The 26,970-nt window shown below is 35.4% G+C and overlaps 1 protein-coding gene across 3 annotated transcripts in view; it reads left to right on the forward strand.

Moving 5' to 3' along the window:
• Positions 1-26,970, forward strand: part of Unc13c (unc-13 homolog C) — a 601,300-nt gene that overhangs the window by 494,074 nt on the left and 80,256 nt on the right. For all 3 annotated transcript variants that reach the window (XM_058584813.1, XM_058584812.1, XM_058584814.1), the window contains 2 exons: positions 15,778-15,866; positions 22,387-22,536. In XM_058584813.1, coding sequence (XP_058440796.1) covers positions 15,778-15,866; positions 22,387-22,536 — 239 coding nt within the window. The remainder of the gene's footprint in view (positions 1-15,777; positions 15,867-22,386; positions 22,537-26,970) is intronic.

Here is a 26,970-nt window from a genome sequence, read left to right on the forward strand (position 1 = left end):
ACTTGATTTCTCTAGGTAATACAGAATAAGTTTTGTGAATTACCCAGAAAAAGTAACTTTAGAAATGAGGACCAGATTATTTTCATAAAGCACATCAAGTGATATTTTTATGTTCATACAGTTTAGGAATCACTATACTAAAATAAAAGAGCCAGCCCAAGTTATGAACTGACTTCAGAAATCAGAGAGGTTAATCATTTATACCCCTATCCCCAACTGTGTTACCTATCACATTGTCACACTAGAACAGAAAAATCATTATCAAAATGCCATGTGATAATTGTTGTTCACTGGTGAATGTTTATTTTATTATCTTTAACAGCTCAAATAGCTCAAAAGTAAAATATTTTTTTGTTTTTATTATTTTAATAGCTTAATTACTTCATGAATATAATTCAGCATATATCAGTTACAAATACTTAGTCTGCATTTATTTGGTTACAGAAACGTATGGTTATAGCACATGATAATGACTTATCAATGTTTCCTTCATCTACAATCTAATTTGTATAATATATGAAAAAGAAAATTAAATAATTAAAAATTTAATTTTTCTTCAGGAATTAATAAGTATGGTTATAGAACTCTGTAAAACATAGTAATTTAGAAGAATTGTGAATATATGTAAGTGAAAGGTGAATTACTTCTTTGCAATATTGTATTGATACAGTCCTTTCAAACAGAAGAATCTGTAGTTTTCTATAGGCCTGATAATGCTTGACAGTCCTTCAAATTCTAGAAGTTAGCCATAATTAAGATGTTTAGGAAGATATGGGGTTGGTTTGTTCAGCTAAATTCTCTCATTCTCCTAACCACAAAGAAGACAAGTTGGCACAATGGTAATGCTATCTTTATTGATATGTCTCAAAGATCATGCAACATTCTCATCTCATGGTGGTAAATATCCTAAAAGAGTGACTTCTACATATATCCAAGCTGAATAGGACCAAGAAATCTGTGACAAAACCCCACAATCCTAAAATGTGTATTTTTGAGGGGCGGGGGATAGGCTACCAGGTATTGAACCCAGAGGTGCTTACACTGAGCCACATCCCAGCCTTTTTTATTTAATTATTTATGTATAATCTTGAGACAGGGTCTTGCTAAGTTGCTAAGGGCCTCAATAAGTTACTAAGGCTGACTTTGAACTTGCAATTCTCCTGCCTCAGCCTCCTGAGCTTCTGGGATTATAGGCATGCACCACTGTGCCCAGACTAAAATGTGTGTATTTTGAGGAACAACTGAGATATTCTTTTGATTCAGAGATGCATATCTATATCATATTTAATTTTATTGGTGAATTTAAAGTGCCAATTAGAAATTGCATTTGCCTGCCCAAAAGTGTATGTGTGTATGTAGCTCAATGAAATTCATTGCAGAACCTATTAATAAAATGGACTTGGTCATTAGCTAAGCAACCCCAGACCAAAGAGGAAAGAAACTAACCTCTGTCATTTTCTACCTGGCACTACCCTCTCATTATATGTGCAAGAGGATTAAAGACCACTGCTTTAAAGGAAATAATCCTCCATGTCAATAGTTACTGAATTTTAACATGCATAAAAATTACATAGTAAGCTTATTAAAATACATTGCAAACTCTACTCTCAGGGTATTTGCTTCAGTAGGTCAAGAGTGGAGCCCCATTATTTTTATTTAAAACAAATTTCTAGAGTTACTGATGCTAGTAGGATAGGGACTACATTTTGAGAATCACTGCTCTATGATTTTAAAACAGGGAAAAGATAATTAGAAAAGAGCACAGAATACCTTTTTCTTATTTGTGCTCCACTTTTACCAGCCTACTTTCTGGTAGGACTTATTAATGTTTCCTTCATCTACAATCTAATTTGTACAATATATTGAATCTTGATTTGATGTTTGAATTGTCATTGGCACAGCAAATGATATTGCATGCAAATATTTGTATCAAGGAATGTAATAACTCCAAAATATAGGTGACCAAGAAGCAATCATATAGAAAAGTCCAGCACTTCCCAAAAACGTTCTACATTTTGTACATAAACTTATAAAAAGTGATTTGATAGATTTAAATTTAATATTCCGGTTTCTGATTTAACTCAACTTCTCCCCTCAATATACATAGAAATATAATTTAGTAGTAAACAAATTAATGAGGGTCAATTGGCTGTTTTATCTTTTTCAGCAATTACCAAATAAATTATACAGTATATACTGGAAATAATTAAATAACAAAATAGTCAATTTCAACTCATTCCATTATTTTACTTTCAGTTCTAAAATTGTTTCTTCAAGAATTTAAAAACTTTGTAAATGGCAATATTTAAGTATCCATTGTTACCTACTTGTATTCATTGCATCTGCTGTGTCAGGAATTGGAGTAGGAAATACCATTAAAAAGATGTCTTTGGCCTCAAAGAGTTACAAGGAGTAAGATCTTGTAAACAGAGTAGAGATACCTTTCAGCTTTTAATGAAAGAGATACCCAGAATCCCAATGCTCCATGTCTGTCTGGACCATTCTAAACATTTCTTCCCCCGCAGGCTGAATGCTTTATGGAAAATAGAGGCCAGAACAGGTGGAACATGAAAACAGAATTTATACCTTCATTTGTCATTCAACAAATATTTATTTGCTGAGCACATATTACATGCTGTAAATTTTACTAGGCACTAAAAATACAATAATTACTAAGATGCACTACCCCATTCCACCCTCCAAAAAAAAACAAAAACCTTGGACTTTGTTAGGAGAATTCAAGGGATTAAAGAGATAAGATTCACGGGAGAGAAATAACAATCTTTTTAAACTTAAAAATATTCTTTAAATGAAAATATTCTTTAAATGATCTGCAATAGTCCAAATAAACTCCAATCTCTGGATTCTCATTGTGTAAATAAAGCTCAAAAGTAAGGTTTTTTAAAATTATTTATTTTTAGATGTAAATATCACAACACAATGCCTTTACTTTTATGTGGTGCTGAGAATTGAACCCGGGTCCTGCTCATGCTAGGCGAGCGCTCTACCCCTGAGCCACAATCCCAGCCCCAAAAGTAAGATTTTTATTTGAATTTATTTTAATTCAGTAAAAGCAACCAGTTTTATAGTACCAGATAACAAAGATGACTGAATGATTAAAGTGCTAGCCCTTTATTTTCAGCATGTAGATATTGCTTGATTCTCTCCCTAACCATCTCTGCAATTAGCATTAACAAATTGGATTTAATAGAAAATTAAAAGAATAAGGAGGGCTAGAAGGGCAATTTGTATTGAAGTGATTTAATAAATATTATTAAGAATCCAGCACTACGACCACATAAAGTCTGGCTAACAGATGAGCTTGTGAAATTAAAGAAGAAACTATCAAGGTGGTTTTGAGAGGTTTCTGGGCTGGCAATCCATGTCAAAATGAAATACAGGTCCCAGCAGGTGCTCCTTGTTAACTTTGTTCCCGAGAGCATTAGAGAGATCAGAGGGTCACTCATATACTGCCAAATCTCCTTTTAGAATAACCTCTCTCTGAACCTAGAGAAAACTTAAGAACAGATACATGACACAGCCAGGAGGGAAAGAAATAGTTTCACTAAAACTGCCATCCTCTATAATAAGGCCATGTCATTATTTTGTTGTGATCACTTTGACTTGCTCACACCTGTCATAACAAACCATAGTTCAATGTAGTCACTAAAAAACTTCCTTTTCCACTTTTCTTGCTTTTTGGTCTTTATTATTCTCATTTTTTTTTGATTGACACCTAATGTACATATTTATGTGGTACTACGTGATGTTTCAATTCATGTATGCATTGTAATGATCAACTCCGGATAATTAGTATACTTATCAAGTTTATCATTTCTTTATAATGCAGTCAAAAGTCTCTCTTGTAGCTATTTTGAGATACACAATGTGCTATTGTCATATACACCCCACTGTGCTGTAGAACCAGAACTTAGGCCTCTTAAAAGTAACATGGTAGCCCTTAACCAGCTTGTCCCCTTTCCTTCTTCCTGATACTCGAAACCTAACCTCTTAAACCCAGACCATCCTCCCTCATCTGTTACTTGACAGATTGACAGAGCAGTCCTCAGAGTCCTCAAGCATTTCTCTTGATTTTGTTGTTGTTGTGTAGTAGGGATTAAACCCAGGGCACTTTACCACCGCATCCCCAGCCATTTTTTGTTTGTTGTCTTTTAATCTTGAGACAGAGTCTCACTAAGTTGCTTAGGGCCTCGCCAAATTGCTGAAGCTAGCCTTGAACTTGCAGTCCTCCTGTCTTATCCCTCCAGACTCTGGGATTACAAGTGTGCACCACCATGTCTGGCTTGGCTTCCTCAGGCATCTCTTGCACATGTCTCACTAAGGATGCTCTGTTCCTATCACTTGAGGTCAATGGGTACTGAATTCAGTTAGTTGAATGTGTATTCATAGTGGTGAACTGTGGTTCACTATGAATGAAGTCATGTGAACAGCCAAAAGGAAAAGAGAGTGGGGCAGGGTAAAAAGGCAGTATTAAGAGAATAATGTTCTGAACATAGATTGTCTCACTTCTTATATTCTCAACATATTCCTACTTTGTACAGTTGTACAGTTAGGCAGCTCATAGATGAAGTTAATATGCTCCAGATTTCTTTACAAGTTATTTCTCCTCTTGTTTTCTCTGACTTGGTTAATAGAATACAGGTGCTTAAGGCAGAAATGTGAAAGTCATCTTTGACGTCCATCTTCTTCCTCCATATTTTTTGGGGTGTCAAACATGATTTATGATATATCTTTTAAGTGTTTTCTCCATTTGTCCTGTCCTTTTCACTTCTTGATTCAGAATTTTTCTTACCTAGTCTATTAACAATTGTCTTTTTTTAATGAATATCTTCAGAAGGGAGTTGCTTCAGAGAAAATGACTTCTAAAAGTGCTACACTTTAATCTCAATGTTGCTCCAAAACCATGACACATTATATAGGTGCTGGTTTTTCTCACTTCAGAAAGAAACAAGGTGCACTATATTCTAAAATTCTGTAGTTAGAAGGACAAGAACCTTGTTAGCAATCCATAAAGTTGAGGGATGGTGTGCAGTGTAATCGAGAAGGGAAGAAAATGTCTAAGAGAAAAGAATGACATGTCACTCATATGAGACTTGGAGATGTGATTTAAGGTAAAACAATACAGAGAAACAGAAATCCAAACTTTGCTACATCTTCACTAACTCAAAACTACACTGAATGAATTTCAAAAGATAAGGCATTCTTTTTTTCCCCCCTTTAGTTGTCTAGGCTAAAGAAACTAACATATCTCAAAGGCATTTAGTTGATTTGAAGCACAATGACACTGGGATTCACTGCATACTCTTTAATTAGGATGGGAGACAGTTACTGATGTTCTTCAAATTTTTGAAACCAAGTAAGAAACACCAATTTATACACTACAACTGATACTTCTAACATAACATTCTTGCACATCTAAATGGAATAAGGAAATATGGCATAGTCTATCTCTAAAAATGGTCATCCATATTCTTAAAAAGAATCTCTCTAAGGAGGAATTTTTAAAAAGAAGCAAAAAAGCAGAGTAGCATTGTTAGAGCTAGGGCACATTTGTCTGCAATAGAGAGGACAATGTGTTTTATTTCTGACAACACAGTGGATTATCCAAGTGAGCACCATAGCTCTACAAAGTGATTTAGGGAATTCAGGGACTTTACTCTGATGCTAGGTTCAGTAAGGAAATTTTCAGTGTTTCTCAAATTATATATTTTAAGTTTGATGGGCCTTATAAGGTGAATAGATTCTGGTAAGTGGAAAGGTTGGAGAAAATTGAACTCTTCAAAATAAAAGAAAGAACAAGAACCCAGAGAAGATTTTGAGAAAGGTCTTGCAACACTTCCCAGATTGAAAGCCAGCTTGAGGGTTTGGCAAGTGCTAAAATCAGATTTGGATTTATTAAACAACTCTGGGTACAACATTTAGAAGTTGGAAGGGGAAAACAAGAAACAAGAGCACAACTTACTCAGAGATGATTGTACTATACTAGACCAGAAAAAGTCTGAATCAGGAAGTGAAAAGAACAGGAAAAAATGGAGAAAACATTTTAGAGATATTTTTCAGTCATATTTAATATCCAAGTAAATATGGAAGGAAGAACACAGAAGTCAAAGGTGCCTTTAATAATCATGTCATTAACCAAATCAGCAAAAACAAGAGGAGAAATACTAAAAGATGGCCACGTAATAAGTTCCATTTTTTATATACTGCTGTGACTGAGATTTGTGTGCACTATCAAAGTGGAAAAATCTTAGGCACTCAAGAATATAGAACTAATGTTCAGGCATTATATTAAGACTATGAATAATAAATCTGGGAGTCATAAGCATGCAGGTAGTTGAAGCCATAGTCATGAATGTGATTGCTCAAAGAGAGAATGTAGATTCAAAAGAAGACTAGAAAGGAAAAATAATATGTCAGGGGTACACAGAGGACTTAAGGCAACAAAAGACACAAATCTTCAGAGAAGCAAGAAAATAAGAACTTGAGAAATTGAGTAAAGTACAGTGTGACTTAAGTCTGAGTAGGATAAATAAGGCCACTGCATTCGGCAATTAATAGATCATTGGTGATCTATATGTGACGATATCAGTAGTGTATTCACAGCAGAAGCCACATCATAGAGGATTAATGAATATTTCAGAGAGAAGGATGTGGAGTCAACACATTTTGTGCTAAATGTCCTAAGCAGTTTGAAGGTCAAGATATTAGCTACATGTCAATGAGGGGAAGTTCCAAATAAGTTGAGTATTCTGTCATTAGTTGTTCAATGTTTTTTATTTTAACATAAATGTTTTTGGAGCAAATTTTATGATGAGGCATCAATAAAAGAAACAATAGAGGGACTGAAGATGAAGAGAAAGGGATAATGGATAGAACAAAACCTGGAAGGAACCATGAGCTCAAATTAAACATTTTTTTTTAGAAATAAGGCTTTCTTTTTCATAGAAATAGGGATGAAATTTGCATTTATTAAAGTATTTAATTTAAAAATCTTAAAATATCTAATACAAAAATATTAAGGAATTTATGCAAAAGTATTAAAGTATTTAATGCAAAAAAATTAAAGAATTTAATTTAAAAATATTAAAAAGAATGAACCCTTTTTAATGTATAAACATCAGACCCATTTTCTAGGGAAATGAGGGCCAGGCCGTAACCTTCTTTCCTGATCTGTACTTCTTTAGATGAGCAGATAATAGCATCCTAATACTGATAAGCTGAACACAAGGCCAGGCAGCCTAGTAACTTAGATAAAAGAAAGGAAATGAGATAGTAGTAAAAACTGTGGAAAAGAAAGAAAACTCACACTAAAGATCTTTTAACTTCTTCCATGTAAAGTCTGTTTTATAAGAATTTGTATCACTGTATCTGAAGAGTCTCAATGCCACTTTGCAGCCCACTGCCAATAATCCTAGCAAGATCTTGATGGTCAATTTAGCAACTGCTGTTTAAAGAAAGTGAAAGAAGGTATATTTTCTTTAGATCCATAAGGAAACAATCTGTGCTGGAAAAGAAAACCCACACATACACAACACATACAGAGTTGGTTTGGTAATCATTTTTCCTCAACTAAACAAATTTCAGGGCATAATCTAACATGGTCTGGCAATAACAACACAAATATTTGAAATCAACGCTAACTTGGTAAATACAGGATATGGTGTTGCAAGGAAATAAGTGATTTCAAAGGCAATGGGATTCTGTTAATAGTTGATGCCAGATTATCTGTCCCAGGAGAAGCAGCCTCTGGAGAACAGAGCTGCTCCTGTCTGCTCTCAATTCCTTCCTCAAACATTTGGTAAATTCCTCAGCATGAAGGACATTGGGACAGACACCCATACCAGAAAAGTAAGGTAAAATTCTATAGAAGAGATAGGGTTATAAGAAAATAGTTATGAGAGCACTCTATGCACATTAATAGGGGAAAAAAAGGACAGTTAATGTAGAAGCTAAAGCTTCTATTGATGGGGAGGAATGTTGGAGGGAAGATTTGCAAAACAAATCGCCAAGTAATTTGCATTTTAAAGGAAAAGTGAGGCTTAAGGAAAAAGAATTTAATAGACAACTTGCTTATTGCTCTCTTTCCTAGACAAGTTATTTTTATTCGAAAGCACAAAGTGGTGTAAAATATCTCAAATGTGTAAAAGCTCAGTGACTACCTATATATGACTATGGTTTATTTTGCTCATGAGAACTATACTTCACTGGCCTAGATTTTAGAATTCCCAAACGTCTCCTAAAGTGGGAATGAAACCTTAAATTATAAATTAGAATTTTACCCAGTACCTTTAAATCGCCATTGACTATCTTCCCCTTTATATGGAAACTTTGTTTATTTAGCCAGCTAATTAAGTTGTTGAGGTGCACATGCTACTTCTGTCTGTGCTATAGAATAAATGATTAATAATGATTTTCAAATGCTTAATTTTTTTCTGTTCTTTTTATTTTTAATAATAACTTTAATAAAACAATAACCCAAGTTTATTTTTATTATTATCGCATAAGTTGGCTATGTTTCAAAAATTGCTGAAAAATATTATGTAGCTTTTTACTCTTTTAAAGTAGTTAATAATTTTAAAAATATGCCACTTGTAATTGAGGCAAAAAAATCTTAAATCCCAGTCTATTATTTCTTAAAACTTTAGAAGGTTTGTAGGAGTAATTTGGGCACATATAGAAATGCAGAAAGACTCAAGTATTGGTAATTTTGTTGCCTAACAAGATTACCTTATAATTAGATAAATATGATAAACATGCCATTTTTCTCATTGTTGCAAAAGACATGTAATTTTCAAGAGTCATACTGAAAGGGTAAAGTTTCTAAGCTGCTTCTAAACTGCAAAGCCTGAGTTAAAATGTAAAAGACCAGGCATTGTAAAGTTCCTAAGCTGCAAGGCCTGAGTTAAAAAGTGAAGGACTAGGTATTGTTAAGTTCCTCTGCTACACCCAGAACCTGAAATTCCTGAGACAGTTAAGACAACGCCCTGCTGGCCATTTAGTTGATTAATATCCTAGGGCCCTGTGCAGCTTGTCACATAGGCATACAGGGCCCAAACCAATCAGTTTGAATGTGTACCCTGCTTAGGAGTGACCAATCACCCCCGCCCGACCTGTTCCCGCCAATGAATGTACTAATCAAGTTTAAGAATTGTTGTTTGATTTTCCCGTGCCTCATGATGATTTGTCCTGATGTATGCAAAGCCTCTGCCCTCCCCAAAAAGTGTACTTAAGCAGTGCTCAGCCCCTGCTCAGGGCTCTGGGCTGCTCTCCCTTCTTGAGTGAGCACGGAGCCCCAGCGTGCTGGAATGGATCCCCAATAAATCCCCTTCTGCAATTGCATGAGTCAGTCTCTTGGTGGTCTCTTCCTCCGACGCTTCGCAGGACCCTTACAATACAATTGGCCTTAGAATTGCCGTGCTTATCTTAGTGGTATTATTTGGATCAGAAACTGAAACTAAAATTTTCCCTTTTGGCTTGTTTTTCATTTGACCTGGTTATATGACCAAAGCATTCCCTTTGAACCTACTTAGAAACGCATTAAAACAAAGCATTAAAACTGTCATCAAATGTTCAAATTACTGTCATCTTACAATTTCAGATTTTGAAGTAATAACCAGTTATTTGAGAATAACTGTATAGTCACCAAATACCTAAGATAGATTCAATAGTTTTATGGGAAAATAACAATTTCATCCAAGTCACCTACATAACCTTGTTTGTATAATTTCAAAGTTATTATACTAACAGGTAGACAAACCTCCTTAGTGTGTACATAAAACTAATATGAAAACTAAATACACATTTTAAATTTTAATTAGGTATATATGACAGCAGAATGATTTTGATTTATTGTATACAATTGCAGCACAACTTTACATTTATCTGGTTGAACACGATGTAGTGTCGCACCATATGTGCATTCACACATGTACCTAGGGTAATCATGTCCATCTCATTCCACCATCTTTTCTATCCCCATATTCCCTCTCCACCCTTCCCTCCCCTTTGCCCCACCAAAGTTCTTCCATTTTTCCCATGACCCCCACCCATTATGAATTATCATCCACTTATCGAGGAACATTTAGCCTTTGTTTTTTTTAGTATTGGCTTACTTAGCATAATATTCTCCAACTCCATCCATTTACCTGCAAATGCCATAATTTTATTCTCTTTTTATGTTAAGTAATATTCCATTGTGTATATATACTACAGTTTCTTTATCCATTCATCTATTGAAGGGCATCTAGATTGCTTCCACAGTTTAGCTATTGTGAATTGAGCTGCTGTAAATATCGATGTGGCTACATTACTATAGTAGGCTGATTTTAAGTCCTTTGGGAATAGACCAAAGAGTGGGATAGCTGGGTCAAATGGTGGTTCTAGTCCAAGTTTTCTAAGGAATCTCCATACTGCTTTCCAGATTTGGTTACAACAATTTGCAGTCCTACCAGCAATGTATGAGTGTGCCTTTTCCCCTACATTCTTGCCAACATTTATTGTAGTCTGTATTATTGATAACTGCCATTCTGACTGGCATGAGATGACATCTTAGAGTAGTTTTGATTTGCATTTATCTAATTACTAGAGATATTGAACATTTTTTTTCTTATATTTGTTGATTGATTGTATATAATTGTAGAGATGTCAATTGCTCATTTGTTGAATTAGTAAACATGAACGGCAGGTATAGGACTCCTATTTCTGTCTAGTGACAGCAATAAATATCAGTTCATAGTATATGATAGAAATGAAACTTAAAGTACTACAAACTAATTCTTATAATTTTGTAAGCAATTCCATGAGAAGAAGTAAATTAGTAGTTAGAAAAGTTTTTGTTTGTTTGTTTGTTTGTTTGTTTTATTTTTTAGCAAAGGGGCTGGTCAAAATCCGATTGTTTGAGTCAGCTAACTTCTTAGAAACCAAAGAGCAGTAGGGGTCTAGCTTAGTGGTAAAGCACCCCTGGATTCAATTCTCAATACCTAAATAAATAAATAAAATGCATACTCCCCAGACAAGAACAAAACCAGATCCAGTCATCTAAAGAAATCACTGGTATTCTTTTTGTCTATTGTCCCATGACCACCCTCACTAGGGAGACTTGGGAGATGCAAAGATGAGGAAGTTGCAGCTATAGTATATTAGACACATAGAAGTATTCCTTTCCTGGAGATTACTGCTCTATCTGACATGCATGTGGCAAAAACTTGCTCTCAAAATGTAGGCTCTCTCTTCACCTCATTGATTGTTTCTTTTGCTGAGAAGAAGCTTTTTAGTTTGATTCCATCCCATTTATTAATTCTTGATTTTATTTCTTGCTCTTTATGAGCCTTGTTAAGGAAGTCAAGGCCTAATCTGACATGATGAAGATTTGGGCCTACATTTTCCTCTCTTAGGCACAGGGTCTCTGTTCTAATTCCTAGGTCCTTGGTCCACTTTGAGTTGAGTTTTGTGCATGGTGAAAGATAGGGGTTTATTTTAATTTTGCTACATAGGGATTTCTAGTTCTCCCACTACCATTTGTTGAGGAGGCTATCTTTTCTCCAATATATGTTTTTGAAGCCTTTGTCTAGTATGAGATAACTATATTTATGTGGGTTTGTCTCTGTGTCTTATATTTTGCATCATTGGTCTACATATCTATTTTGGTGCCAATACCATGCCATTTTTCTTATTATAGCTTTGTAGTATAGTTTAAATTCTGGTATTCTGATGCTTCCTGCTTCACTTTTCTTGCTAAGGATCACTTTGTCTATTCTGGGTCTCTTATATTTTCCAAGTGAATTTCATTGCTTTTTCTATTTCTGTAAGAAATGACTATGGGATTTAAATTGGAATTGCATTGAATCTGTATTGCACTTTCATGGCCATTTTGACAATGTTAATATTGCCTATCCAAGAGTGTGGGAGATCTTTCTGTCTTCTAAGGTCTTCTTCAATTTCTTTCTTTAGTCTTCTGTAGTTTTCATTATGGAGGGCTTTCACTTCTTTTGTTATGTTGATTCTCAAGAAAAATTTTTTTGAGGCTATTTTGAATGGGATAGTTTTCCTAATTTTTCTTTCAGCGGTTTCATCACTGATGTATAGAAATACATTTGATTTATGGGTATTGATTTCATATCCTGCTACTTTGCTGAATTCATTTTTTCATTCTAGAAGTTTTCTGTGAAGATTTTTGGATCTGCTAAGTATAGAATCATGTAGTCAGCAAATAATGATAGTTTGAGTTCTTCTCCTATTCCTATCCCTTTAATTTCTTTTGTCTCTCTAATTGCTCTGGCTAGAGTTTTAAGGACTATGTTGAATAGAAAGTGGTGAAAGAGGGCATCCCTGTCTTGTCCCAGTTTTTAGAGGAAATGCTTCCAATTTTTCTGCATTTAGAATGAAGTTGGCCTTGGGCTTAGCATAGATAGCTTTCACAATGTTGAGGTATGTTCCTATATCACTAGTTTTTCTAGTGTTTTGAACATTAAAGGGTACTGTATTTTGTCAAATGCTTTCTCTGCATTAATTGATAAAATCATATTAATCTTATCTTTAAATCTATTGGTGTCATGAATTGTATTTATTGATTTCCATTTGTTGAACCAAACATTCATCCCTGGAATGAACCCCACTTGATCATGATGCACTATATTTTTACATTTTTTGTACACAATTTGCTAGAATTTTATTGAGAATTTTTGCATCAATGTTCATCAGGGATATTGGTCAGAAATTTTTTTTTTCCTTGATGTGTCTTTGCCATGTTTTGGTATCAGGATGATACTAACTTTGTAGAATGAGTTTGGAAGGGTTCCTTCCTTTTCTATTTCATGGAATAATTTGAGGAGTATTGGTATTAATTCTTCTTTGTAGGTCTTGTAGAACTCAGTTGTGAATCCGTCTGGTCCCAGGCTTTTCTTGGGTGGTAGGCTTTTGATAGCATCTTCTATTTCCTTGCTTGAAATTGATCTGTTTAAATTGTGTATGTCTTCTTAACTCAGTTTGGGTTGATCATATGTCTCTAAAAATTTGTTGGTGTCTTTAAGGTTTTCTATTTTACTGGAGTATAAATTTTCAAAATAGTTTCTAATTGTCTTCTGTATTCAAAAGTGTCTGTTGTGATATTTCCTTTTTCATCACAAATTTTAGTAATTTGAGTTTTCTCTCTCCTTCTTTTCCTTAGGGTTGCCAAGAGTTTGTCAGTTTTATTTATTTTTTCATAGAGCCAGCTTTTTGTTTTGTCAATTTTTTGAATTGTTTCTTTGTTCTAAGTACATCTTTTATTTATTTATTTTTTTAATATTTTATTTATTTATTTTTAAGTTTTCGGTGGACACAACATCTTTGTTTGTATGTGGTGCTGAGGAGGATCGAACCTGGGCCACATGCATGCCAGGCGAGCGCGCTACCGCTTGAGCCACATCCCCAGCCCCCATAAATACATCTTTTAAATGGGAACCCCCACACACTCCCCCCACCCCTGCCTCCCCCATCTCTTATAGAAAACCCTATTTTCAGAGCCATTCTTTGGAGGTACAGAAATGTGAACAGGGAACTACTACCTATAACTGCAGGGAGCAAAGAGTCTACAGAACACCAAATGAGAATCTCTTTCTTAATTCCATTTTTCCAACCTTTTTATACAATTGAAATCAAATTAAATTTGAAATTAGAGGAGTAATAAGAAAATATAATAATAAATTTCCAGCTTGCATTGGTCCCTAGGATTGGAGCAGGCAGTCCACAAATGTTTTCTTCATTAAAGTTTAAGAAGCCATGATTTGTTAGTATTTAAACTCAATTAACCTATCAGTCTTAGGGTTTTTTTTTGTAAGTATATACCATCTATTTGCCTTTGAGCATCACTGCCCTGTAGCTGATAATACCTGAATAGAACTCTCGGAATGTATGAGACTCCAGGTGTTGTAATTTTCCCATTCCCAAAAGAGTCTTATACTATGGCAGCCTGTGTGTCTGTGTGCAAGGGCAGTGAGCACATCTGATACTAAAGAAAAAAAAAAAACAGATGGCTCTATCAGAGGGGCAGAAACTGAGCAATCTTAAAAATTACCTAGATTTGAATCGAAACTGACATCAAGGATTGATACGATATAATCAGAAAGTCTCAGATGACAAATGCAATTTTTGATTTTCATTTCAATGTTTTTAGTCATGTTCCTACAGTCTAGAGCTACCCAGCTGATGAGAATGTGAATAATACTTCCTCCTAACCATTTCTTAGCATTATAAAGTACTCTTGGAGGATTATAGAATTTAGGTCAAGAATTTAGGTAAACTCAGGGGAACTTTTTGGTCCTGGACTAGGTCCCAGGAGATTAAACTGACATTGGGTCCTATATTAATTTGATATGCTTCTAGATTGTCTCATTTATAGTAAGCCATGCTTGAATTTTTTACTTTCAAAAGTTGTCTTTATCCCTTCCATTTCTTTTCAGTAGATCAGCTTGTGTAAGAACTATAGATATTAATGGTAGGAAACTAAATTTCTGAAGGATAAAGTAAGGAAGATTGACTTGCATTTTAATTTCAGAGAATATTCCAGGTTGCCTTTCACATGAATTTCTCTCTGCTTGATACAATACATCTGTTATAAAGTTTTCATTTTGTTTATAAACAAAAACATGATTTTCTTCATACTTGGTAAAGTATGTGTTGAACTTACACGTTAATTGTAAAAATAAATTCAAGCTAGAAGATTGGTAGGCTATTGTTTGTGTTTACTTATAGTAAGCTATTTGGTAATATTTACTAACAATATTTTAAGAACAATGAGATAAAAAGAAAAATTGTCTTCTAAACTTTGCAATGTATAAGTGAGCATCACAATTAAATTATCTTGATTTGGTTATTTTTCTTTTATCCCCAAATTTGCTTATGAGATTATCTCTAAATTCTAAATAATTGAGGTCCTGAAGAAAAATAAAATGTTAAGATTTGAATCTTGAACTCCAAGTTACAAATGACACCATGGAAGTGAAGTCAGACCTATCAACTCCAGAAAAACATGGAAGTATGTAGATAGTTTGTTTCTCCCATTAATTTAAAATTCTAAAGTTGGGAAAATATACTTTCTAAGAATGAGCAATATGAATACAAGTTTAGCATCCCTAATCCAAAATGTTCCAAGCTCAAAATTTTTTGAGTGTCATGACAGTACTCAGAAAGTTTTAGATTTTGGAGCATTTCAAGTTTCAAAGTTTGGTATAACAAATGCTAACACAGTAAAGTCTAAGCAAATATTCTAAACTATGACAAACTCTGAAATCTGAAACATTTATAGTCTCAAGCATTTTGGATTAGGTATACTCAACGTGTTCTCAAAAGTTAACTTTTAACTGAATTTATATTTCTAATGGGTCTGTTGCTTTACAGTAATATTAAAAACTGAAATATATTTTGAAGCAACACATATATTTAACTAATATATAACACATTAGACTTTCTAAATTATGAAAATATAGTGCTCTAGATGATGTTTTGGTCATGTCTTGAATCCCATTGCTGTAATCAACAAAACTTTGCTATCTAGCCTTATTTGTAAGCATGCCATGCAATTCAATAAATTTTTCATATGCAAGAACCCCTTCCCCTACTTCTTCAAAATTTCCTAAACTTTTTTATTTGATTTCAAAGGCAAAAAGAGAGGGAAAAGTATGTATGTGTTGTTTGAATATAAGAAGAAAATGCTTCTAATAGAAAAAAAGGCATAATTCTCAAAACTCCAAAGTAACATTGTTTATGATCTTTCTGCAGCTGGATCCCGAAGCTAGTACCATTCTAAAAGAACTTCAAGTTAAACTCAGTGGGGTTCTGGATGAGCTCAGCGTCACATATGGAGAAAGGTAAGTGGCCTGAGTAGTTATTATCTAAATGTGTTTGAATTCATTTATAATATTCATGCCTTCAGAGATATTCCTCTGACTAAATCCATTTAACTTCCAGACCTGATTTAAGCATAGCCTCCTCTGAAAACTCTTTTGTGACCCCTCCCTCTAATACTGATGCCATGCTGAATGCTCCCCAGATCTCTAGGCATCCTTCATTTGGGTACCACTTGCAACACTGTGCTCTACATTTCAATTTACTGGTCTAGTTTCCATCACTTTCTTCTGTGCTCCTTAAGGGCTGGAATCATATCTTATACCTGTCTGCAATCCCAGCATGTAGAGGTTGGCAATTGGCTATTGAAAGTATGGAGAAAGGGAAGGAGGAAGGAAAAAATTTTGCATATGAAAGAAATACAGGTTGTGCTCATGGCATACATGTCCATGTGGTTGTGCTTCAGAATGCCTGAATCCCTAACCCTGTATCAAATGAAGTCAAGATTCTCCATTTTAAGGCTTAGGAATCTGATTGCAACTCTCCCATAGGCATGAGTTTGGAAACTACTGACATATCTACATTTTTTCCATATAAAAAAAGTCAACTTAATCTGTACATGGTATGGTTATAAAGCAAGAGAAGTTCACCATAAACAAATTTGATTTTGGTCCTGTGCAAGAAGCATCTCATTATCAAATGTTAAAACAGATAGAAACAAATACATCTTTGAAGAAGTTAATTAATTTACTATAGAATTTGATTTAAATATTAGTTCAATACATGTTGACTTACCAATTTAAACTACGTGTTCAGTTTTCCAATGAAAGTATAAAGGTTTCTTCCACGGCAGGGACTATCTCTTTAAACACTACTCATTACTTAACATGTTGTAGAGAGATACATTTGCTCATTACCAGTGCCTTTTTTAATCAGAAAGACTAAACAGAAGCAACACTGAAAACATCATTTTTTTCCCCTCAAATACAACAATTGCCGGGTTTCTGTTCCCGCGACTAAAAGGCTCAGGGGTCACTCTAGTTAAACTGGGCTAACTGGGCTGCACGAAATAACCACACAAGAGACACAAATACCTTTTTCTTTGGGGTTGCTGTGATGGCTCCTCTGACCTTAAGGGTCCACAAAAAGAGAGAGAGAACACGTGTTGACCCCTTTTATTGAGGAGAAGCTATTCAAATGAGGCAAGGGGTCAGGTTTCAGGGGGCTGAGTCTATCTTCATGATGTCCACTGTCAGCAGGTTGACTGACATCTGGGTAGGCCACACCCAAGGGCACAGTAAGAGGAGGGGACACACACAAGGCACTTCCATGGAAGATTCTATCCTAAACAGGGCAAGGGGTTATATTACAAAGGAACAGGTGAGCATAGCTTCACCCATGGGGCTGTAGCAAGACACACCCATTTCTGTGACTGAGCGCCTCAGCACCCAGCTAGGGAGTGTAACTCAGTCACCTGTAAGGTTGGCCTCCCACAAACAATAAAACACAATTTAAAAAAAAAACATACTTATCCTTCTCTTGATAATCAGAGTTGTGTTTACAACTCCTTTAGCCAAGTGGTGTCGTCCTTATGGAGCCGACCTTCACAGCTCAGATGCTGAGCAGGAGACTCAAGCCAAATGGGAGATTAGGGTAGTTGATGCCTCTGCTCAATTATGTTAGCTGATCTGCATGACCTTGCCTACTTGGCCTGAATGTTAATCAGCAACAGGAAGGTGGTTGTACCTGGAATTGGAGAGGCAGCAGTTGTTCACAAATGTGGGGTGTCACTGGCTCTGACACTTAGTGATGGGGCTTTGGCTCAGCCTTTTCAGGCTTGCCTCTGATCTGGTTGTACATTAATGTGTGGTTAACAGAAATAATGTTGCCTTCAGCTACAAGCAATAGGAGGGATTGTTTAGCAAAGTTAGGGTGAGAAAAAACGAGTCAAGATTAGCTAGAAAAGTGTTCAGAACTTCACAAAAAATAAACAGAACTAGAATATAAATAAAGCATACTAAATTACTCCTTGTAAAAGTGCTTTTTCTTGTATTTTGATTTTTTTTTGAAAGGGAAGAATGTTTTGTTTGCAAAGGTTAACCTATGAATTCAGATTTGAAAGAATAAAAAGGACAGATGTCAATTCTGAAAGAAGGATTGGGGCCATTAGAAGGGCATCTGAAATATTTTAGTCGTATGAGTTTGGATATTTTAGCCTAGATATTGAAACCCTTGGCTACCCATGACCCATTCCTTCATTATTTTTTAAGTATAGAAAATAATTTAGCATTTCATTCATTTAGGGCTATTCAGATTATTAGAGTAAACAGGCCATATGTCACACTTTCCTTATAAAAAGAATAATTATTATATGCCCGTTGCTATGATACTTCACATGTGCAATAGATGGCAAGTCCACCGTGATCAGTGTGATTTGTTGGAAAGCCAAACTAGATAAATTCAGTCTCAACTGATCCTTCTTCAGGTCTAAATTAGCAATATAAAGCTTTAAAAATAAGTACATAATTAACCTCAAAAATCAGTTTGATTTTATAGTATTAAGAAAAACAATCAATTATTCTACTATATATACCAGCTAGGATGATATTGCCGTAAAGCCAGAGAAGAGCCAAACCATTTGAAACATGGGTAACTGGTTTCCTGATGCATGACTACAGGAGTTCACTTCAGTGATTTATTAAAGATGTTCTTAAAATTTTCAAAACTTGTGCCACTTAGATTTCTGCTTACACACATATTTTTCAATTTTTTGTTTGTTTGTTTACTGTGTCTTTCTTACTGATACCTTTAGTACCAGAGGATGGCTGGATTAAATATACAGAGGACTCAGGAATATTTCATAGGAATTCTTCTGAGTATTTGACTCCTTGGGTGTTAGCAAAGTCTGTTATTATTTAGTGGCACTACTTCTATTCAAGCTAGTTAATAAAAACTTTTCCAACCAGGAAGGAAGGAAGGAAGTGAGGGAGGGAGGGAGGGAAGGAATTTTTTGGTGAATTTACTAAAACAATTGATAGAGACAAAGGCTTTTTAGGTGAAATGCAGGTGTTTGTTTACCCTGGTCTCTTGTAATCATAGAGTGGTATTGTCCATGAAATACTGAGAATACTTCTTCCATATGCTTGATCCCACACACAGAGCTGGCTTATGATTGAGTTTACAATATAGATCTGTTTAAGAACCTACTTTTCACATATTTGAAACATAAATTTATGCTCTCTGCTCAGTCTATCATCTCATCCCCATGCCTTGATTTTGAGAATTGGTGCAAAAGAAAGTAGTTATTTAAAAGATAATTCTTATTAAAGCCATCAGGATCATTGATGACCTAGTGGAAAATCAACCTGTTAGAAATTTCTAATATTGTTTGCCTTTTGTTTCTATCCTGTCAAGTGTCTACTCCATTAGCCCCATTAAGTACGCATACCACCACAAAGACCCAGACCTTGCCCACTTTCCCTACCATTCCCTTTTCCTCCCTCCCTTGCAACTGCTACCTTATAAGAGGCTAGACACAGGTGCAGCCAGATAAAAGCCTAATAGCCAGGATTAATTCCTCTGAATAAGAGCTTAGAAGAGCTTATTCCATTGAAACCTGATAACCGTAAAGATAGATAAGAAATGAGTCATACCCAGAGGGTTCAGCAGAGATCCAAAGATCAAGGAACCAATACAAATGGCAAGTCTAGAGGGGTAAGAATGATGTTCTCAACAGTACAGAAAACCAAGGAGAAGTCAGGATCCAAAGACGGAGAGTGGCTGGGCATGGTGGTTCACACCTGTAATCCCAGAGCCTGGAGAGGTTGAGTCATGAAGATGACAGATTGGAAGCCCATTCTAGCCACTTAGTGAGACAGTAACTGCTCAAAAAAAGTGGGGGGAGGGGTGGCTGGGAACATAGCTCAGTGATAAAACTCACCTGGGTTCAATCCCAACAACAATTAAAAACAAAAAACAAAAAAACGATGGGAGACGAGCCAAATATAATGGTAGAAGTAGAATCAGGTCTTGAATATATGCCCCAGATTATGGACCAGTGTGTTTACAAATCTGCTACTAAAGGACTAGGAACAAGAAAGAGATCCAAGTTGTTTAATTTAAAATCTATTAAAGATTCATCATACTAGGTAAAAGCAAGAACTAAAAAACAAGGTAAGGTCTCACATATGCTACAGGAACAAGTACTTCTGCCTATTTTATTAATTGATGTACTCTCAGCACATAAAATAGTGATTGGCACATAGTAGATATTTATTAAGTATTTATAAAATGTGTGTACATGAATAAACATGTATATTTTGCTTAATTCATAATGAAAGCATTATATAGTGAAAAAGCCTAAACTTCTATATAAAATTTGGGTAATTTATACTTTTCAAATAAAATTAAAATCATTGTATTTGGAAGAAAAATGGGACTGACTTGCTCTCAGTACTTTAAAATACTGACTGGAATTCCTGCTTCTCATTATCATTGCAGTGATTTGGCCATTTCCCAAACTTTCCCATTCTCCTAAGAAATTGTGTGTGTGTGTGTGTATGTGTGTGTGTGTATCTGAATATACTTATATTTACTCCTATTATCAGAAACATGGAAGTATTGTTGGAAATATCTTAACAATAAGGCTAAGACTCTCCACTACTTAAATCTCTTACTACTTGCTGCTGCTTAGGTAAGAGCCACCAAAACTGATACTGAGGACATAGAGAAGAAAAGCAGCACAAAGGGTTACTCTTCACAAACTTGCTTAAATCCTGAGAGTGGTAAGCAGTCAAGGCAGGTGAAAGGAGATCATCCATTGGTACATTTAACCAATATTTCTTTTTTGCATAGTTTTATTGAGATATCATCAACATATAAAAATTGTATATATTTAAGATGAATAACCTTATGAAATGATCACAACATTCAAGCTAATTGACACATGTATCACCTTTACAGAGTTGTCAGTTGTACGTATACTGAGAAAATTTTATTGAAAATCTATCCTCTTAGTAATTTTCAATATACAATATTGAAAAAAATTTAACTACTGTTCTTGCATTTTCTGAATATGTGAATGGTATGTGCAAATAATTCTGAACAACCCCTGGTCCTGTGGAACTTTTATCCTAGTGGAGGCAATAGGCAGCAAACAAACTAAAAGTAGGCATTCTGTCAAATGATGAACAACACAATTAAGGAAAAATAAACAGTTAAGGAATGAAAATGATGGGAAAGCCATTTTAGTTTGAGCACTCACGGAAGACTTCTCCGAAGAATCATTTGGCTTATGCCCCAAATGAAAGACCAAAAATAGCATGAGAATTTCCCTGGCAGAGGGCACATAACAGTGGACATATGGTAAACATGCTCTTTGGAGCATCCCAGGACACCAAAGAGAGGGTTTTGGCTGCACTGCAGTGAAGCTAAAAGAAAGGAGGCAAGAAGTAACATCATTGAGATCACCAGCACCAGGTCATGTTGGACTTTATAGTCTACGAAATGCTCTATACTTGGTTACAATTTTGTTTGGAAGCTATTGACAATTTTTTAACAAGGGGGGAGCACAATCATGTCTATTTTTAAAAAGATAACTATAGCGGGTTGAACAGAAAGAGACTTAGAAAAATCACCATGCCAGTTTAGGTGAAAGGTGTGGGGGTAAGTAGTCTTTAGAAGGAAAAAGTCTTTAGATTTAGGACACAGTGTGTTGACAGATTGGCTTCTGGGTTTACGGAACTCAGATTTTCAAGTGGAAAGTTTGCATAGCCAGTTTAATAAAACAGCCTGGTGTGTGGGGTATAAGTTGGATCTGCACATGTGAACTTGAGAATCACCAGTATGTAAGTAGTATGGAAGCCATGGGGCCAGATGGGATAGTCAAGGGAGTGATTGTTGAGGGAGAAGAGTGGTCCAGGGATCAAGCCTGGAGCATCCCAACATAGGGTAAACAGATAAAATGCAGTGAAATTTGAATTTCACATAAACAGTGAGTAATTTTTAGTGTAGTCTGTCCCAAATATTACATGTACAGATTTATGCTAAAAATATTTACTATTTGAAATTCAAATTTAATTAGGTCCCCTGTGTTCTTATTTGATTTAATATGGCAATCCTACTCCAGTGGGTAGAAGTCAGGCAGTTGAGAGGGAGCAGCCAGTGATGGTGGTAGAAAGCCAGCAGAGTGTGGAGTTACCAAAAGCAAGTGAAGAAGGTGCATCCCAAAGTCAACAGTCTTTCTAGAGGAACGTTTTTTCAAAAAACACTCAGAAAATCATAATAGCTCTTACTCAGAGGCTGAAGAACCTATTTAAATTAATTCAACTTGAAAAGTTTCACTTTAGTCTGATTCACATATAATGGTACCAAGTGAGCTTACATTGTAACCATTTTTTTTTTTTTTTTTTGCAGTTGAAATTAAGTTTCAGAACTAATGAACAAAAGAATTCATGCTATTTGAAACAGATCCTCATGGTAGAATTCAAACAGCCCAAGAAAAATGTTTACTTTTATTCCAGAATTTATATTGTTTTTCTTTAGTTTCCAGCTTATAATTGAAGAATGCATAAAACAGATGAGTTTTGAACTAAATCAAATGAGAGCAAATGGAAATAGCACATCTAATAAGAATAGTGCAGCAATGGATGCAGAGATTGTTTTAAGACCGCTTATGGACTTCTTGGACAAAACGTAAGTTTTCTATCCACTTTTACCTTTACTTATTGCCTTTACTTATTATCTTTACTTAATTTTCTTGACTGATGAGGCCTTACAAAATATTATTTCTCCTATGCACAACAGCTTTAAAAAGATATTTGTAAAACTAAATGTGTTCATTAAAGAGCAATCATTTATTTTATTACTAGAAAAAAAAAACATGACAACTTTGTACATGAAAGGGAAAAAATGAGAATAAATAAATATTGGTAGCTAAGAGGGTTTTTGTTCTGAGGCACAGAGATTTCAAATTTTATGCTCCTCAAATGGTATATGGTTTTGCATACTCCTGGAAATAGAGAAAGACAGAGTCCATTTCACCACCTGTATAGTGAGCTAATTGAAAAAGTGGATTGACCCTTATTTTCCATGCATTTAGATGCTTATTTTACTTAGTCTTAATTTTGTATTTTAAATTATACTTTATTATATCATCGTATATGTCATTTTTTGTAATTTTTAGTGGAAATAGATAATGTATAAAGACAGAAAAGAATCTATGAGCTTTAAAATTTTGTGAGTGATTTACATTTTTTTGAAAAACATATATGAGACATGGAAAGTTGCAGAAGTTTTTAGAACTAATTCAGAATGTGTAATTTATTTTTTTTCTTTTTTTTTTAAATTTTTTATTGTTGGCTGTTCAAAACATTACATAGTTCTTGATATATCATATTTCACACTTTGATTCAAGTGGGTTATGAGCTCCCATTTTTACCCCATATACAGATTGCAGAATCACATCAGTTACACATCCATTGATTTACATATTGCCATACTAGTGTCTGTTGTGTTCTGCTGCCTTTCCTATCCTCTACTATCCCCCCTCCCCTCCCCTCCCCTCCCCTTTTCTCTCTCTGCCCCCTCTACTGGCATTCATTTGTCCCCCTTGTATTATTTTTCCCTTTCCCCTCACTTCCTCTTGTATGTACTTTTGTATAACTCTGAGGGTCTCCTTCCATTTCCATGCAATTTCCCTTCTCTCTCCCTTTCCCTCCCACCTCTCATCCCTGTTTAATGTTAATCTTCTTCTCATGCTCTTCGACCCTACTCTGTTCTTAGTTACTCTCCTTATATCAAAGAAGACATTTGGCATTTGTTTTTTAGAGATTGGCTAGCTTCACTTAGCATAATCTGCTCTAATGCCATCCATTTCCCTGTAAATTCTATGATTTTGTCATTTTTTAATGCAGAGTAATACTCCATGGTGTATAAATGCCACATTTTTTTTATCCATTCATCTATTGAAGGGCATCTAGGTTGGTTCCACAGTCTTGCTATTGTGAATTGTGCTGCTATGAACATCGATGTAGCAGTGTCCCTGTAGCATGCTCTTTTTAGGTCTTTAGGGAATAGACCAAGAAGGGGAATAGCTGGGTCAAATGGTGGCTCCATTCCCAGCTTTCCAAGAAATCTCCATACTGCTTTCCAAATTGGCTGCACCAATTTGCAGTCCCACCAGCAATGTACAAGTGTACCCTTTTCCCCACATCCTCGCCAGCACTTGTTGTTGTTTGACTTCATGATGGCTGCCAATCTAACTGGAGTGAGATGGTATCTTAGGGTGGTTTTGATTTGCATTTCTCTGACAGCTAGAGATGGTGAGCATTTTTCATGTACTTGTTGATTGATTGTATGTCCTCCTCTGAGAAGTGGCTGTTCAGGTCCTTGGCCCATTTGTTGATTGGGTTGTTTGTTCTCTTATTGTCTAATTTTTTGAGTTCTTTGTATACTCTGGATATTAGGGCTCTATCTGAAGTGTGAGGAGTAAAGATTTGTTCCCAGGATGTAGGCTCTCTATTTACCTCTCTTATTGTTTCTTTTGCCGAGAAAAAACTTTTTAGTTTGAGTAAGTCCCATTTGTTGATTCTAGTTATTAACTTTTGTGCTATGGGTGTCCTATTGAGGAATTTGGAGCCCGACCCCACAGTATGTAGATCGTAGCCAACTTTTTCTTCTATCAGAAGGCGTGTCTCTGATTTGATATCAAGCTCCTTGATCCATTTTGAATTAACTTTTGTGCATGGCGAGAGAAAGGGATTCAGTTTCATTTTGTTGCATATGGATTTCCATTTTCCCAGCACCATTTGTTGAAGATGCTATCCTTCCTCCATTGCATGCTTTTAGCCCCTTTATCAAATATAAGGTAGTTGTAGTTTTGTGGATTGGTTTCTGTGTCCTCTATTCTGTACCATTGGTCCACCCGCCTGTTTTGGTACCAGTACCATGCTGTTTTTGTTACTATTGCTCTGTAGTATAGTTTGAAGTCTGGTATCGCTATACCGCCTGATTCACACTTCCTGCTTAGCATTGTTTTTGCTATTCTGGGTCTTTTGTTTTTCCATATGAATTTCATGATTGCTTTCTCTATTTCTACAAGAAATGCCGTTGGGATTTTGATTGGCATTGCATTAAACCTATAGAGAACTTTTGGTAATATCGCCATTTTGATGATGTTAGTTCTGCCTATCCATGAACAGGGTATATTTTTCCATCTTCTAAGATCTTCTTCTATTTCTCTCTTTAGGGTTCTGTAGTTTTCATTGTATAAGTCTTTCACCTCTTTTGTTAGGTTGATTCCCAAGTATTTTATTTTTTTTGAGGATATTATGAATGGAGTGGTTGTCCTCATTTCCATTTCAGAGGATTTGTCGCTGATATACAGGAATGCCTTTGATTTATGCGTGTTGATTTTAAATCCTGCCACTTTGCTGAATTCATTTATTAGCTCTAATAGTTTCTTTGTAGAGCCTTTTGGGTCTGCTAGGTATAGAATCATGTCATCTGCAAATAGTGATAATTTAAGTTCTTCTTTTCCTATTTTTATGCCTTTAATTTCTTTCGTCTGTCTAATTGCTCTGGCCAGTGTTTCGAGAACTATGTTGAAGAGAAGTGGAGAGAGAGGGCATCCCTGTCTTGTTCCAGATTTTAGAGGGAATGCCTTCAGTTTTTCTCCATTCAGAATGATGCTAGCCTGAGGCTTAGCATAGATTGCTTTTACAATATTGAGGTATGTTCCTGTTATCCCTAGTTTTTCTAGAGTTTTGAACATAAAGAGATGCTGTACTTTGTCGAATGCTTTTTCCGCATCTATCGAGATGATCATATGGTTCTTATTTTTAAGTCTATTGATGTGGTGAATAACATTTATTGATTTCCGTATATTGAACCAGCCTTGCATCCCAGGGATGAATCCTACTTGATCATGGTGCAAAATTTTTTTGATATGTTTTTGTATCCGCAGAATGTGTAAGTTTAAAGCCACTGGTTAGAGAAGATATTTAAAAGTCAGCTACTGATTGTTTTCAAAGAGCTAATAGTTTAAGAAGAGGAATAAAAACGTTACACAAATAAACATAATAAGGGATAAAATGATAGTCTCTTTAGAATAAGTAGAAATGTCCTTTGGATTGGTTAATTTGAAGGTGGACAGGATCTGGATGTATGGAAATGAGGGATAGGCATTCCAGGTGGAGGGAAAACATCTGGGTAAGTTTTTACACAAATATCACCAACTATATAACAAGAAATCTCTATTGCCAGTTGTTTCAGTCAGCTTTTTCATTACTGTGATCAAAAGACCTGACAAGAACAATTTGAGAGGAGAAAAGTTTATTTGGGGGCTCATAGTTTCAGAGGTCTCAGTTCATAGATAAAATGGCTTCATTCCTTGGGGTACGAGGTGAGGCACAACATCATGGTAAAAGAGTAGTGGAGGAAAGTAGCTCAAAACATGGCAACCAGGACACAGAGTAAGAGCTCTGCTCAACAAGGAGAAAATATATGACCCAAAGTCAGGCCCCCAATGACCCACCTCCCCCAGGTATAATCCACCCGCCTACAGTTACACCCAGTTAATCTCTATCAGGAGATTAACACACTGATGAGGTTAAGATTCTCATAACCCCATCATTTCACCTCTAAACACTCTTGCATGTTTCACACAGGAGCTTTTGGGGGACACCTCTCATCTCTACCATAACACCAGTTAAACATATGGCATTTGAAAAACATATGGTTAATTGGCTCTGTGTTCAGCCAATCTAGGTAGCTCAGGTCATAAAATACAAGCTTTCTGGTTTGCGTGATCAAATCAGTTAACTCTGACTACATTAAGGAAGCAGTTACTATGTTTCCCCTGTATTTTCAATTATTTTCAAAACAAACAATAGGGGACTGAGAGTCTTTAGGGTGCTTTAGAGAAAATCCCCTTAGAAATCACGTTATATTATAAATGCATAGGCTTTCTCTGCCTTTGTGCAGCCTCTGTAAATAAAACATCCTATTTCTTTATGGTTTCACCTTCTCCATTAAGATCTCACCAGTACATAAAATGAGCTGTAAACTCCATTTCCAATTAGCAGAAACCCCATGAAGAGCCACATACATGTCACTGATTTTAGTTCT

This window comes from Marmota monax, unplaced genomic scaffold (genome assembly GCF_021218885.2).
Source record: "Marmota monax isolate L192 unplaced genomic scaffold, Marmota_monax_Labrador192_F-V1.1 WCK01_AAM20220418_F8-fsc00001, whole genome shotgun sequence".
NCBI lineage: Eukaryota > Metazoa > Chordata > Mammalia > Rodentia > Sciuridae > Marmota > Marmota monax.